This window comes from Bos mutus, chromosome 11 (assembly GCF_027580195.1).
Source record: "Bos mutus isolate GX-2022 chromosome 11, NWIPB_WYAK_1.1, whole genome shotgun sequence".
Classification (NCBI taxonomy): Eukaryota; Metazoa; Chordata; class Mammalia; order Artiodactyla; family Bovidae; genus Bos; species Bos mutus.
The window spans coordinates 93,175,286-93,188,784 of record NC_091627.1 but is presented as its reverse complement, the minus strand read 5'-3'; the positions used below and the strand labels follow the sequence as shown (position 1 = coordinate 93,188,784).

The 13,499-nt window shown below is 40.1% G+C and overlaps 1 protein-coding gene across 1 annotated transcript in view; it reads right to left on the bottom strand.

Annotated features, from left to right (window-relative positions):
- Positions 1 to 12,782, bottom strand: part of ZNF638 (zinc finger protein 638) — a 147,910-nt gene extending 135,128 nt beyond the window's left edge. Inside the window, 1 exon segment of the mRNA XM_070379784.1 lies at positions 12,641 to 12,782. Within this exon segment, the coding sequence (XP_070235885.1) occupies positions 12,641 to 12,756 (116 nt within the window). The 5' untranslated portion in view covers positions 12,757 to 12,782.
- Between the last annotated feature and the right edge of the window lie 717 nt (positions 12,783 to 13,499).

Here is a 13,499-nt window from a genome sequence, read left to right as displayed (position 1 = left end):
TATGTGGCTAGTCGCTACCAAACTGGACAACACAGGTATAGATAGACAACTAGCAAAAGGACAAACTGCAAGACTCAGAAAAATGCAATACGTAGGTTTCTCAAGCTTTTTGGTCCAAGGACCTACAATAATTAAAAAGCATTGATACTCCAAAGAACTTTTGCTTATGTGGGTTATATGTAGTTATTAGATTTATTATCTTAAGAAAAAACTGAGAAATTTTAATTATTTAAAAATTTTAGTCCATTTAAAAATAACCTCATGATTTTTAAGAAAAAGTAACTATATTTTCCAAAACAAAAAATAAATTAGTGAGAAGAGTGGCATTGCTTTATATTTCTGCATTCTGTATATTATAACACTATAGGCCTCTAGAAAACTTCATTGTATGCTTGTAAGAAAAAGGCAAACATCATGTGTTAGTATGAAAAGGATCTCAGGAACACCCAGACCATATTAGTGGTCCTAGTTATAGGACAAGTCAATAGCAAAATGTTGGCTATTCACTCACTCAGAGCCACTCTCTTACCCTGTTTCAAACAGGTGACCGTCAGCCCTACAGTAGGTGAAAGGCTCCAGCCTCCAGGTCACCAGTAGAGGACAAGGATAGGCCACTAGGCAGAAGACAAGGAGGTTAAGAGAAACCCTGTATAGTTGCCTCTTAAACAATGTGGGGTCAGGGACACTGACCCCCATCCCCACGCAGTGAAAAATCCACCTACAACTTTTGACTCCCACAAAACCTAACTACTAATGGCTTACTGTGACTGGAAGCCTTACCAATAACACAAACAGTTGATTAACACATGTTTTTTATGTTTTATGTATTATGTACTGTACTTTTACAATAAAGTAGCTAGAGAAAAGAAAATGTTATTAAGAAAATTAATGAATTTGAGTCAGTTGAACTGAGGTGGACGAACCTAGAGACTGTCATACAGAAAGAGAAAAATATTGTATATTAACACATATATATGAAAATGTAGAAAAATGGTACTAGTGAACCAACTTGCAGGGCAGGAACAGAGACACAGACCTAGAGAACAGACTTGTGAACATGGTGGGGGAGGAAGAAGACAGTGGGGCGTAACACAGATAGCTAGTGGGAAGTTTCTGTGTAAGACAGGGAGCTCAGCCCGGTGCTCTGCAACCACCTGAAGGGGTGGGATGGAGAAGGGATATGTGCACACTTATGGCTGCTTCACCTTGTTGTATGGCAGAAACCAACACACCATTGTAAAGCAATTATCCTCCAACTAAAAATTTTAAAAATACATTAAAAAAAGAAAATCATAAGGAAGGGAAAATACATTTACAGCTCTATACTGTATTTATTGACACTGTAAGTATACATCTTAAAGAATCATCAGTACCTACATCATATTGTCTTATACAAAACACAGCAGATATCTAATGTATTATTAACACTAAACATCAAAAATGAAAAGATAATGTGAAAAAGAAATGTATATTTATAGGTATAACAATTCATGCATTAGTAATGACAAAGAAGCAACACGACTGTCTTATGGTAGCCCAGGGTAATCAATGCTATTGCTTTACAGTTAGCCTATCCACTAATGAATAAGTCATTATAACATTTTTATGGCATACAATATTACAGTCACATTCATAATACAATATTGGAAACATTGCTATCTTTTCCCATAAAACACCTGTGTGTGTGCTCAGTCACTCAGTCCTGTCTGACTCTTTGCAACCCCGTGGACTGAAGCCCACCAGGCTCTTCTGTCCATGAAAATTTCCAGGCAAGAATACTGGACTGGGTTGCCATTTTCCTAGTCCAAAGAAACCACTTACCTGTGATAATAGGCTGATCCAATCAGGCGAAAGGAAGAGACAGGCATACAATACTGTAATGGGTAATGTAATTCTTTGAAATTGAAGTTATAAAACAGTAAAAAAACTAACACATGATTCATTTTATATTAAATATCACTCACCTTATGCTTATCTAAGGATAGGCACAGTATCTACATATATGATATTCATTCTGCCAGTTTCTCAAATTGTCATAAATCTCCATTTTTCCAATATAATTACTGAAAAACATCCATGTACAAGTGGACCTGCACAGTCCAATTCCACATTGTCCAAGTGCCAACTGTATGTTAAACTGTGGGGCCTTCAGTTCCTATGCAGGAAAGAACTCACAGAGTAGGCCTATGACTGCTCTCCTTTTGAAAGGCCTGTTTGCAAGGCTAGCCCTTGTATGGCAAAACTCTGATTTCAAGGTTCCCATCATCCCCTAACTGATACGTGTGGTTTAATGCACCTAAACACAAACAAAAGCTGATGTTGAAGCTGAAACTCCAATACTTTGGCCACCTGATGCAAAGAGCTGACTCATTTGAAAAGACCCTGATGCTGGGAAAGATTGAGGGCAGGAGGAGAAGGGGACGACAGAGGATGAGATGGTTGGATGGCATCACCGACTTGATGGACATGGGTTTGGGTGGACTCCGGGAGTTGGTGATGGACAAGGAGGCCTGGCGTGCTGCGATTCATGGGGTCACAAAGAGTCAGACACAACTGAGTGACTGAACTGAACTGAACTGAAACACAAACAATGCGATTTGTGCAGAAGACTTGCTTTCCTTCTGGGAGTCTAGAATTTTGGTGTGTGCTATGCAGAGGGTACCTATGTGAGCAGCACCCAGTAAAAACCCGGGGTACTAAGTCACAAATGAGCTCCCCTGATGGACAACACTTCACACGTGTTGCTACTATTCAGTGTTGGAGCAATTCAGCAGAGCCTCAGTCACTCCAGTGGGAGAGGACTCTGGAAGTTTGCACCTACTTTCTTTTGGACTTTGCCTCACCTCCCTTTTCCCTTTGCCAGTTTTATGCTATATCCTCTCACTGTATTAAATCACAGCTTCCAGGTGGCTCAGTCCAGCTGCCAATGCAGGAGATGCAGGTTCAATCCCCGGGTAGGGAAGATCCCCTAGAGGAGGAAATGGCAACCCACTCCAGTATCCTTGCCTACAAAAGCCCATGGACAGAGGAGCATGGTGGTCATGAGGTCTCAAAGAGTCGGACACAACTTAGTGACTGAGAGTGTGAGCATACACACGCACAGTATGTCTACATGCTAAGGTCCTCTTAGCAGATCACTGAACTGTGGGGGTAGCCTTTCTTTTTTTAAATTTGGCTGCACCAGGTCTTACTTGTGGCACATGAGATCTATGCCTTGACTAGTACTGAAGCCAGGTCCCTTGCATTCGGAGTGCAGAGTCTTAGCCACTGGACCACCCAGGAACTCCTGGGGGGTAGTCTCAGGTAATCTCAACATATTCCCCTTTATTGGTCCTGCCAGAATGTCAACACCAAGGATTATTCCCACACTACAGAGTACTGGAGGCTTCTCCCTGGAGAAACAGAAAAGCCAAACAGGAAAAAGGACCACAATGGGCAGAAACAATGAAAAAAGCAAAAGAAAACTCAAAAAATTAAACTATAACTAATATCTTTTAAAAGATAAGAAAATACATCTATAAAATAAGAGCAGAATGCATGAAAAGAAGCAATTAGAGAAAAAGGTTAAAGTTAAAAATGCAATAATCAAAATTTAATAGTAAATAGAAGTGCTAAAAGATTGAGTTGAAAAAATTGCCTTGAGAAGTTGACAAAAAGAGAGAGAGAGAAGGATTTAAAAAAAAAAAAAACAAAAAAACAGGAGAAGAAAACTAAAGGATCAATCCAGGAGGTCTAAAACACCAAAGAAAAAGAATAGGGAGTTTCCTGGTGGCCTAGTGATTACTTCTGAGCTTTCACTGCCATGGCCCGGGTTCAAGCCCTGGTCAGGGAACTGAGATCCCTCAAGACATGAATTGTGGCCAAAAAAAAGAGAACATTTTAAATGGAAAGAAAGAATTTCCAAAATAAATTTCAGCAGACTAGGGGGAAAAAGGTTGAAAGCATCAAAGCCCAATAAATGAAAAAAAGAGCCTTAGTAAGGTGACACAAGCATAAAACTTCAGAATACCAGAAAGAAGAGCACCAGAAGTATGCCTGAGAATCAAGTGTAAGAGTAAAATAAAGGCATTTCTGAGACACACAAGGACTTAGAAATTTTATCCTTTCTTAGAAAGTAATTGGACTAAGTCTTTCACCAAAGTGACTGAGTAAAGCAAACCAGGATCTATGTAACAAACGATCCAAACTAGGAGAGACAAAAAGGAAAGCCCCAGCTAGGCACCAAACCAAGAGAACGGTATCTTCTCCCTTTTGTTCAGAGTTCCACCTTGGCTATTATATATTTAATTTTATACAGCATGTTCCCCTTCTCTGATTGCTTTCTTTCATAGGATCCAATTCCATTTTTTTCTTTTGCCCATACGGTGCAACATTTGGGATCTTAGTTCCCTGACCAGGGATTAGACCCCAACCTCCTGCATTGGAAGCACAGTCTTAACCACTGGACTGCCAGGAAGTCCCCTCATAGCATCCAATTCTTATTTTATGGGTCAATCTCCTTTCTCATCTCTTTAAAAATCCTAATCTTTAGGTTGGTGTAAACCTAGAACCAGACCAGATTAGAGTACGAAGAATGAGAAAGGAAAAGGGAAAGACAAAAACCATATGATTATCTTAATAAACACAGAAAATGCACTTCACAAAATTCAACATCCATTCATGATAAAAACTTTCATCAGACGGGGTACAGAGGGTACCCCGTCTGATGAAAGTAAAGGTCATTTATGACAAACTCACAGCCAACATAATACTCAGTGGTGAAAAGCTGTAAGCCTCCCTGCTAAATTCAGGAGCAAAATAAAGATGCCCACTGTGTTACTGCTTTAATTTAACACAGTATTGGAAGGAAGGAAGGGAGGGAGGAAGGGACAGAAGGAGGAAGGAAGGAAGAAAGAAAGAAAGGTATCCAAATTGGAAGGGAAGAGGTAAAACTCACTATCTACAAATGATATGATACTCTATCCCTAAAGCCTCCACACAAAAACTAATAAATGATTTTAGCAAAGTAGCAAGGTATAAGATTAATACACAGAAATGTGTTGCCTTTCTATACACCAATGATGAAATATCAGAGGGAGAAAGCAAAAAAAAAAAACCCACTTAAAATCACATTAAAAAAACACTAGTAATAAAGTTAACCAAGGACATAAAAGATCTATACATTGAAAACTATAAAACACTGATAAAGAAACTGAAGATGATTTAAAGAAATGGAAAAATATCCCATGCTTTTGGATTGAAAGAATTAATATCATTAAAATGACCATAGAATCCAAACCAATCTACAGATTTAATGCAATCAATCCCTATCAAAATACCCATGACATTTTCCATAGAGCTAGAACAAATAATTCCAAAATTTATATGGAACCACAAAAGATCCAGAGTTGCCAAAGAAAACCTGAGAAAAAGGAAAAAAGCTGGAGGTACAACTCTTTCAGACCTCAGAGTACACTACAAAGCTACAGTAATCAAAACAGCATGGTACTGGTACAAAAAAACATAAATATAGATCAATGAAACAGAAAAGAGAGCCCAGAAATAAGCCCGTGCTCAATTAATCTATAACAAAGAACATACACTGGAGAAAAGCGAGTCTCTTTAACAAGTAGTGTTGGGAAAGCTGTACAGCTATATGTAAAACAATGAAACTAGAACATTTTCTCATATACAAAAATAAACTCAAAATGGTTTAAAGAACTAAATGTAAGATATGACACCATAAAACTCCTAGAAGAGAACACAGGTGAAGCACTGTTGTTGTCATTTAATTGCTAAGTCGTTTCTGACTCTTTTGAGATCCCATGGACTGTAGCCCACTAGGCTCCTCTGTCCATGGGATTTCCCAGGCAAGAATACTGGACTGGATTGGCATTTCCTTCTCCAGGCAATCTTCCTGACCAGAGACTAATTCAAGCCTCCTGCATTGGCAGGCAGACTCTTTACTGCTTAGCCACCTGGGGAGCCACAGGTGAAACACAGCTGACATAAACCACTGCAGTATTTTCATAGATCAGTCTCCCAAAAGCGTAAGAAATAAAGGCATAAGAAATATGGGACCTAATCAAACTTAAAAGCTTTTGCACAGCAAAGGAAACCATTAAGAAAAAAACATGAAAAGACAACCTACAGAATGGGAGAAAACATTTGCAAACGATGGGACTAACATGAGGTTAATATCCAAAATACATAAACACCTCATACAACTCAATTAAAAACAATAGTGAAAAATGGGCAAAAAATAATACAAAGACATTTTTCCAAAGAAGATATGCTAACAGGCACATAAAAGATGCTCAATAATGTTAATTATCAGAGAAATGCAAATCAAAACCACAATGAGCTATCACCTCACATAGGTCAGAATGACTATTATCAAAAAGTTAACACACAAATAAATGTTGGCGAGAATGTAGAGAAAAGGGAACCCTTGTACACTGTTCATGGGAATATAAATTGGTGTAGCCATTAACAAAAACAGTATGGACGTCCTTTACAAAAGGTATGGAGGTTAGAGCTAGGGTCTATAAAAACAGAACTACTGGACTCCCCTTGTGGCACAACAGGTAAGAATCCCCCGCCAAAGGAGGAGACACATGTTCGATTCCCTGGTCTGGGAAGATTCCACATGCCTCAGAGCAACTAAGCTTGTGTGCTGCGACTACTGGCTGAGCCCATGCTCTAGTGCCTGTGACCCACAAGTGAGCCTGTTCTGCAACTTCTGAGCCAGGTGCTGCAACTACAGAAATCTGTGCGCCTAAAGCCTGTGCTCTGCAAGAGGACCACCTCAACGAGAAGCTGGCACCACAACGGAGACTAGCCCCACATCACTGCAACTAGAGAAAGTTCATGAAGAGCAACAAGGACCTAGAGCAGCCAAAAACAAATAAATAAATTCCCCAAAACCGAACTCCCATATGATTTAGCAATTCCACTCCTGGGCACATATCCAGAAGAAAAAAGAAAACTCCAATTCAAAAACAAACAATATTCACAGTAGCATTATTTATAATAACCAAAATATGGAAGCAACCTAAGTGCCCATCAACAAACTCTTGGCTTACACCATGGAATATCATTCAGCCATAAAAGAGAATGAATTTTGCCATTTGCAGCAACATGGATGGACCTGGAGAATATTATGTGCAGTGAAATAAATCAGACAGAGAAACACAAATACTATATATCACTTACATGTGCAAGTAATACAAATGCAACTATATACAAAACAGAAGCAGACTCACAGACATAGAAACAAATTTATGAGATGGGATTAACAGATACAAACTACTGTACATAAAACAGATAAGCAACAAGGATTTACAATGTAGCACAGGAAATTATACCCAACAGTTTGTAATAACCTATAATGGAATGTAATCTGCTAAAATAAACAAATAGGACAGAATGAGATTTAGAGAAAGGAAGTCTTACAGGAAAAAATGGCTGATAGATTCTTGCATTTGTTTGAAGGTATTTGAATAACTGGAAAAGATAAAACAATGATCTTAGTTTATCTTCAGTTAAAAGGCTAATCATATTTACCTAGTCATAATAATATAAAACCTAACTAATGATTTAACCAAATATTGAAATAAAATCTCAATTGAGAGGATGGAAGAAGTCAAAATAGAATAGAGAGAAAAGGAGCTAAATTCTCATCTTAAGTTATCAGTTCTCAATTTATCAAAAAAGCCATTAAATAATTTTAGTCAAGAAGTAGTTATAAAGTATTTTTTAGAAAGACAGAGGTAAATAACAGAAGAAAAGCCTGTAAGAATTGAAAGTATTTGCCTCCCAGGAAAGAAATAAGGAATGTGTTCCATATTTCTGTGGTAAACTTTTAAGAACTGACTTATTTTTCAATGACATATATTGTTACTTTGATCTTGCAGTAACATTTAAAAAATAATTTATTGGTTAATTAAACTGCAAGGTTTTACAGTTCCTTACATCAGTACTCAAAGTGATTTCCTCTTCACTAAGCAAGAGAGCCTTGTCCAACAACCATGAGGAAAATTCTTCTTTTAATTGCCTCTTCAGCGTTTTGATCAAGGTCCATTTTCTATCTTAATAAAGCTAAGATATTTCTGTGACATTTCTGTGATAAGATATTTCTTTCTTTCTGTGACAATCATTTTTTAGAAAAAAAATTTATTGAGGACGATATGTATATTGATATGAAAAGATCTCTATGACACACTGTCCAGTGGAAAAAGCAATGGAAGAAAACTACAAACACATTTAAGAAGGGGAAATGTAAATCCATTTTGATACGGAAATGCATGAAATATCTCTGGAGGACAAGCAATAAACTAGTAATAATGACTACTCAAGGTAGGCAAATTGAAGGAATGGGAATTGAGAAGATGAAGAACAGGCAAAAGAGGGAGCCTTTCCATTGTACATCATTTTTTAACTTTCTGATCTTTAGCCCTGTGAAATGACTGACTACTTGGAAAAAAACTTTTAAGTCATACTTCTTTATCTTGGTATAAAATTAAAATACATTTTTTTCAACATCTTGGGAAATAATAAAAATACTAAAAACAATACCCCCAAATCTCATCTCTCCAGAGATAACTTTTAACATTTTGATGTACATCAGTGCAATCCTATCACACATTTTGAACTTGCATACTTACATGCCAACCTGAGAACCTACTTGTCAGTCTTTTAATCCTCACAATAAATCTATTAATCTATAATAAGACTAAAAGGCTCAAATAAAGTAAAAAGGAGTAAACCTTGTGGATAAGCAGGGACACTTGAAAACTCCCCATTCATCTCTAGGTATTCGATGATTATTTCAGAAATAGAATGGTTTCAATGCCTAGATATGTGAACACAGCCTTTTCTTTTTCCTTCTTCCAATTTAGCACTATACTATGCAGAAGAATTTCTCTCAAAGTGGCAAGTTGAATCAAGTATACTCTTCACTACAATTCAATCTTTTCATACTTCTTTTACCCAAAATAGGATATGTTCAGAAATTTAAAGAATTTATTCTTTTTTATCCTGATATTATATTATGACCATTTTCTCATTTTGTCAAATTTCTTTTATTTTACTATTACCCTGCTTAGGGACAATTAGTGTTTTCAAAGTTCCATCATCATAAACAACATAACAAACATCCAATAACTAACCCTGTGTACAAATCCATTCCTTGGAATAAATTCCCATTAGTGGAATTGCTGGGTCAAGTGTATCTAAAATAGTAAAGAATTTTTTAAAGTATGAGTGATATGCCTTTCAAAAACCTAATTGTAATGGGAAAGAAAATATAAGGTACTTAAGGGAAATGAAAAGGATGCTTTACTAATTTCATCTGTAAGTCCTCAGGTACCATGAAAGTGAAAGTGAAGTTGCTCAGTCGTGTCCAACTCTGTGCAACCCTGTAGACTGTAGCCCACCAGGCTCCTCCGTCCATGGGATTCTCCAGGCAAGAATACTGGAGTGGGTTGCCATTTCCTTCTCCAGGGGAATCTTCCCCATCCAGGGATTGAACCCAGGTCTCCTGCATTGCGGGCAGACACTTTAACCTCTGAGCTCAGGTACCATGCTGCTGCTGCTGCTGCTACTGCTAAGTCGCTTCAGTCGTGTCCGACTCTGTGCGACCCCAGAGACGACAGCCCACCAGGCTCCACCGTCCCTGGGATTCTCCAGGCAAGAACACTGGAGTAGGTTGCCATTTCCTTCTCCAGTGCATGAAAGTGAAAAGTGAAAGTGAAGTCGCTCAGTCGTGTCCGACCCTTAGCGACCCCATGGACTGCAGCCTACCAGGCTCCTAAACCTTCAAATCTTAAACTGCAAAATTTTGCTCATGTAACATGTCAAAAAGTCTAAAAGAAGATTACTAGCCTTGAAACTAAACCACAGCTCTTACATGAATGCTGCAAGGAAAATCTTGAGGCTTCAAACACATCACTGAGAAATGACAGAAAGATCTAAGTTCTCAAAACCTTCCTACATAATGTCATTTTAAAACTTCCAGCATTTAATGTTAGTGGTTATGATATTCAAAATCATTAAAGCATTTTATCATCACATCCCTTTCTTTAAGAAAATGCCATAATAGCCTCTGCTGGTGCTGACATTTCAATGGAGAAACAGTATTTTTTTAATAAGCCCCTTAATCTCCCAAATTGCATATTCAACACTAACACCATTCCAAACTGGGAACTGGGTATTTAGCTGCCGTAGCAGGCTGAAGTAAATTAGGAAAAAAATAATCTTTCAAAATTGATGATTCAAACAATATATATTATTTTGTCTGTATTTGGGGAAATTTCTTTAATGAAAAATATATTGTTACCATAAAATAAGAAAGTTCAAAACATTATTTTAAGAAACAAGTGTCAGTGTTGCATTCTGATGACTTACATTGACATCAAAAACTATTCTTGGGTGAGATACAGCATACTATAAAATTCCAGAAATTATAATGAACACAACATAATTTTTTTCAAAAAGAGCAATCCCCAACAAATTCTTTAAACCATTCTGTTCTTACATATTGGCTTCCCTAATGGCTCAGTGGTAAAGAATTCACCTGCCAATTCAGATGTGGGTTCGATCCCTGGGTAGGGAAGATCCCCTAGAGAAGGAAAGGGCAGCCCATTCTTGCCTAAGAAATTCCATGGACAGAGGAGCCTGCCAGGCTATAGTTCGTGGGTTGGAAGAGTGTCCTACAGAACTTAGTGACTAAACAGCAACAAAAACATTCTCATGAGTGCCAAATAACTTTTCCTGGCCGTCACAAAATGTGCCCAGAAACAAAAGGTATTAATTCACCACATTTATAGCTCTCTCAACTACCTTCCCTAAAATACACTTCAAATTCAAATAAGAAGTCACTCGGAATCAGGACAACTAGGGGTGGCCAAACACAACCCAAGTCCCTTGAGCACATGCAAAAAGAGACTTACTGAAAAGATAAACTAAGGGTCCTTTTTTATTTTACAAGAGAAACAACAGAAATATTCTGAATTTTAAAGTGTTTCAAGTATATATACTTTTTCTAATCACTTAATAAAAAGTGGCATTCTATTTTTTCCAACTCCCTGATAAGAACAAGAATTACACTATTCTACATAGAAATCTCCAATATGCCCTCATTTTAAAAAATCCATAATCTGAATCTCGGAAGGAGGCAGACTAAATTCCAGAACCTTTTTCTCATGCCAGCAATCCCTTTTCCTAACCCTTACAGGATAAGAAATAAGCATTCCTTTTTGACTGAAACTAAACTCACAGGGGCTTGTAAAAGGACAAAGCCGACTGAAACAATGTCACCAGAATTCGAACCGGAAACCAGCGCCAAGAATCATGACATAATACCAGGCGTAATACCAGAATTCCGTTCTGCAAAATGTGTTTCATTCTCTTCACTCCTGGCTCCTGTCAACTCGCAACAAAAGCCATAGACTGGGAGAAGGCAGGACAGTACTGGGACTGGATTGTCAGAGCAATTTCTTTAAATTGCTCTAAGGACCAGAGACAAGACTCTTACACAAAGGTGAAAAGAAAGTGCCCCCCAGACTGAGTGAGACTTGAGCTGTGTCCTAACAGGTGTGCAGCTCGGCTTCCTGGGGACCCGGGAAACACGCAGATCACTGCAACCCGCAGCCGGGCGGGCGGCTATTCCTTCCCGCTCTGAGGACAAACCAGCGTCGGCCGCCTTGCCGGGCTGCGGGGCGTGGCCGATTTCCCGGTCGCCCTGTGGGACCCGAGCGGCGGCGCACGCGCCTTTTTACTCAGTTCCAAACTCCGGAACCTGGGTGTGCGGTTGTGGGTGAAAACAAGCCTAAGCAAACGGGAAGGAGTGTGTCAGTCACTCAGTCGTGTCCGACTCTCTGCGACCCCACGGACTGCAGCCAACCAGGCTTCCCTGTCCATAGAATTCTCCAGGCAAGAATACTGGAGCTGGCTGCCATTTATCCCTCAAAAATGATGGCTTAAAAAAAAAACAAAACTCAAAACAGTTCACATGGTTTCTTTTATTTTCCTGTACTTCAAGAAATTCCTCTGAGAGAAATCTATTATTCTAAAATAAGAAAGCTCAAAACGTATTATTTTGACTATTATCAGTGTTGACTTCAAGTGACTACCTTGACATCAAACACTATTTTTGGCTGAGATACAGCATATTATGCAATTCCACAGATTAATTTCTTTAAAAAGAGCTTGAGTTCATCCGAGCTATCTCACTGACTCCAGTCGAACACGAGGCTATCTGGCGACCCCTCATCACCCCACTCCCATCCCAAGACCTCTCAGTGTAACTTATCGTTTATTTAATCGCTGTTTCCCAGACCCACCCGCACAGCGCGGCGTCCACTGCGCGCGTCTGGATCTAAGAAGAGTTACCGGGACCGCGAAGTCAAGAGGCGAATGCCGGTGAGGCGTTCCACCGCTAGCTGACCAGCTGGGAGCCTCCGCAAACACAACTTGCTTAGCGCTAAAGACCAGTCGACCCGGGAGTGACAGTCGGAGGTTGAGTGGGGTGCGCTGTCCTAACCCCACGACGCGACGATGCCTTAGCCTGGACCCTACCTGCCTGCCCGTCCTTGCTTGTCCGCCCACTGCCAACTTCCCCTGAGCACAGGAGGGGGCGGGGAGCCCGGTAGGCGCTCACCTCTTCAGTGGGTCGGTAACCAGCGGCGCCACGGAAGTCGAGGAGACGGAGCTCCGAGCTCCGGCTCTAGTCGCCTCCGGGGTTGTATACCTGGCGGGAACGCTGTCTCCCGGCATTGCCGGCAGCTCTAGCGCAGAATCCACGTAGCTCTTCGCGCTCCGCGCACGCCGCCCGCAGAGTCCCGGGTCGCAAGGCACCTTGCAGCGGGGGCCCGCCCATCCCTGAGAACAGCCAATGATCGCGGAGCGCGGGAAATTAGGGGTGGGGCGGAGCAGGTCCGACTTCCCAGCGAAGCCGCAGGCGCCGCAGTCCTTACCCTGCTGCCAAGGCACGTCCAGGTTTCCTCTTGGCCCTGATTAGAACAGTGGGTTTCAAGTGAATGAGGAGCGGGGAGGGAAAACACATTCCGCAAATAAGAGATCTAAGACGTGCGGGATACGCTTCTGATTTTGCGGGGTCTCTTTCCCTTTTTAGACAAACATTTCTTCATGTGTTGTTTCTAGAACACCCACCTATCGAGGGCTAGCCGCGGTGCTTGCGGACAGACGGCAATGGGAAACAGCCCCTACTTTGGAGTATCTTGCAGTCAGTCGGGTGCAGAAGCAGATTCGGAAACATAAATAGGGGAGCCCTCATGGGGTGCATTCCAATATAGAAAGTCATGTTTCGCAAGGAGGAGGGGAGACCGCTGGGGGAGATTTAGGCCAGGAGAGAACTAAAAAGACTAATACCCTGAATATCTAATACCCTAATATCTAGTGGCCGTGATACACAGTCCACACATTTTTTTCCTTAAAGACGACTAGATAGTATGTGTGATAGTTAAATTTTAAATAGCGTCAGAAATACACGATATGCA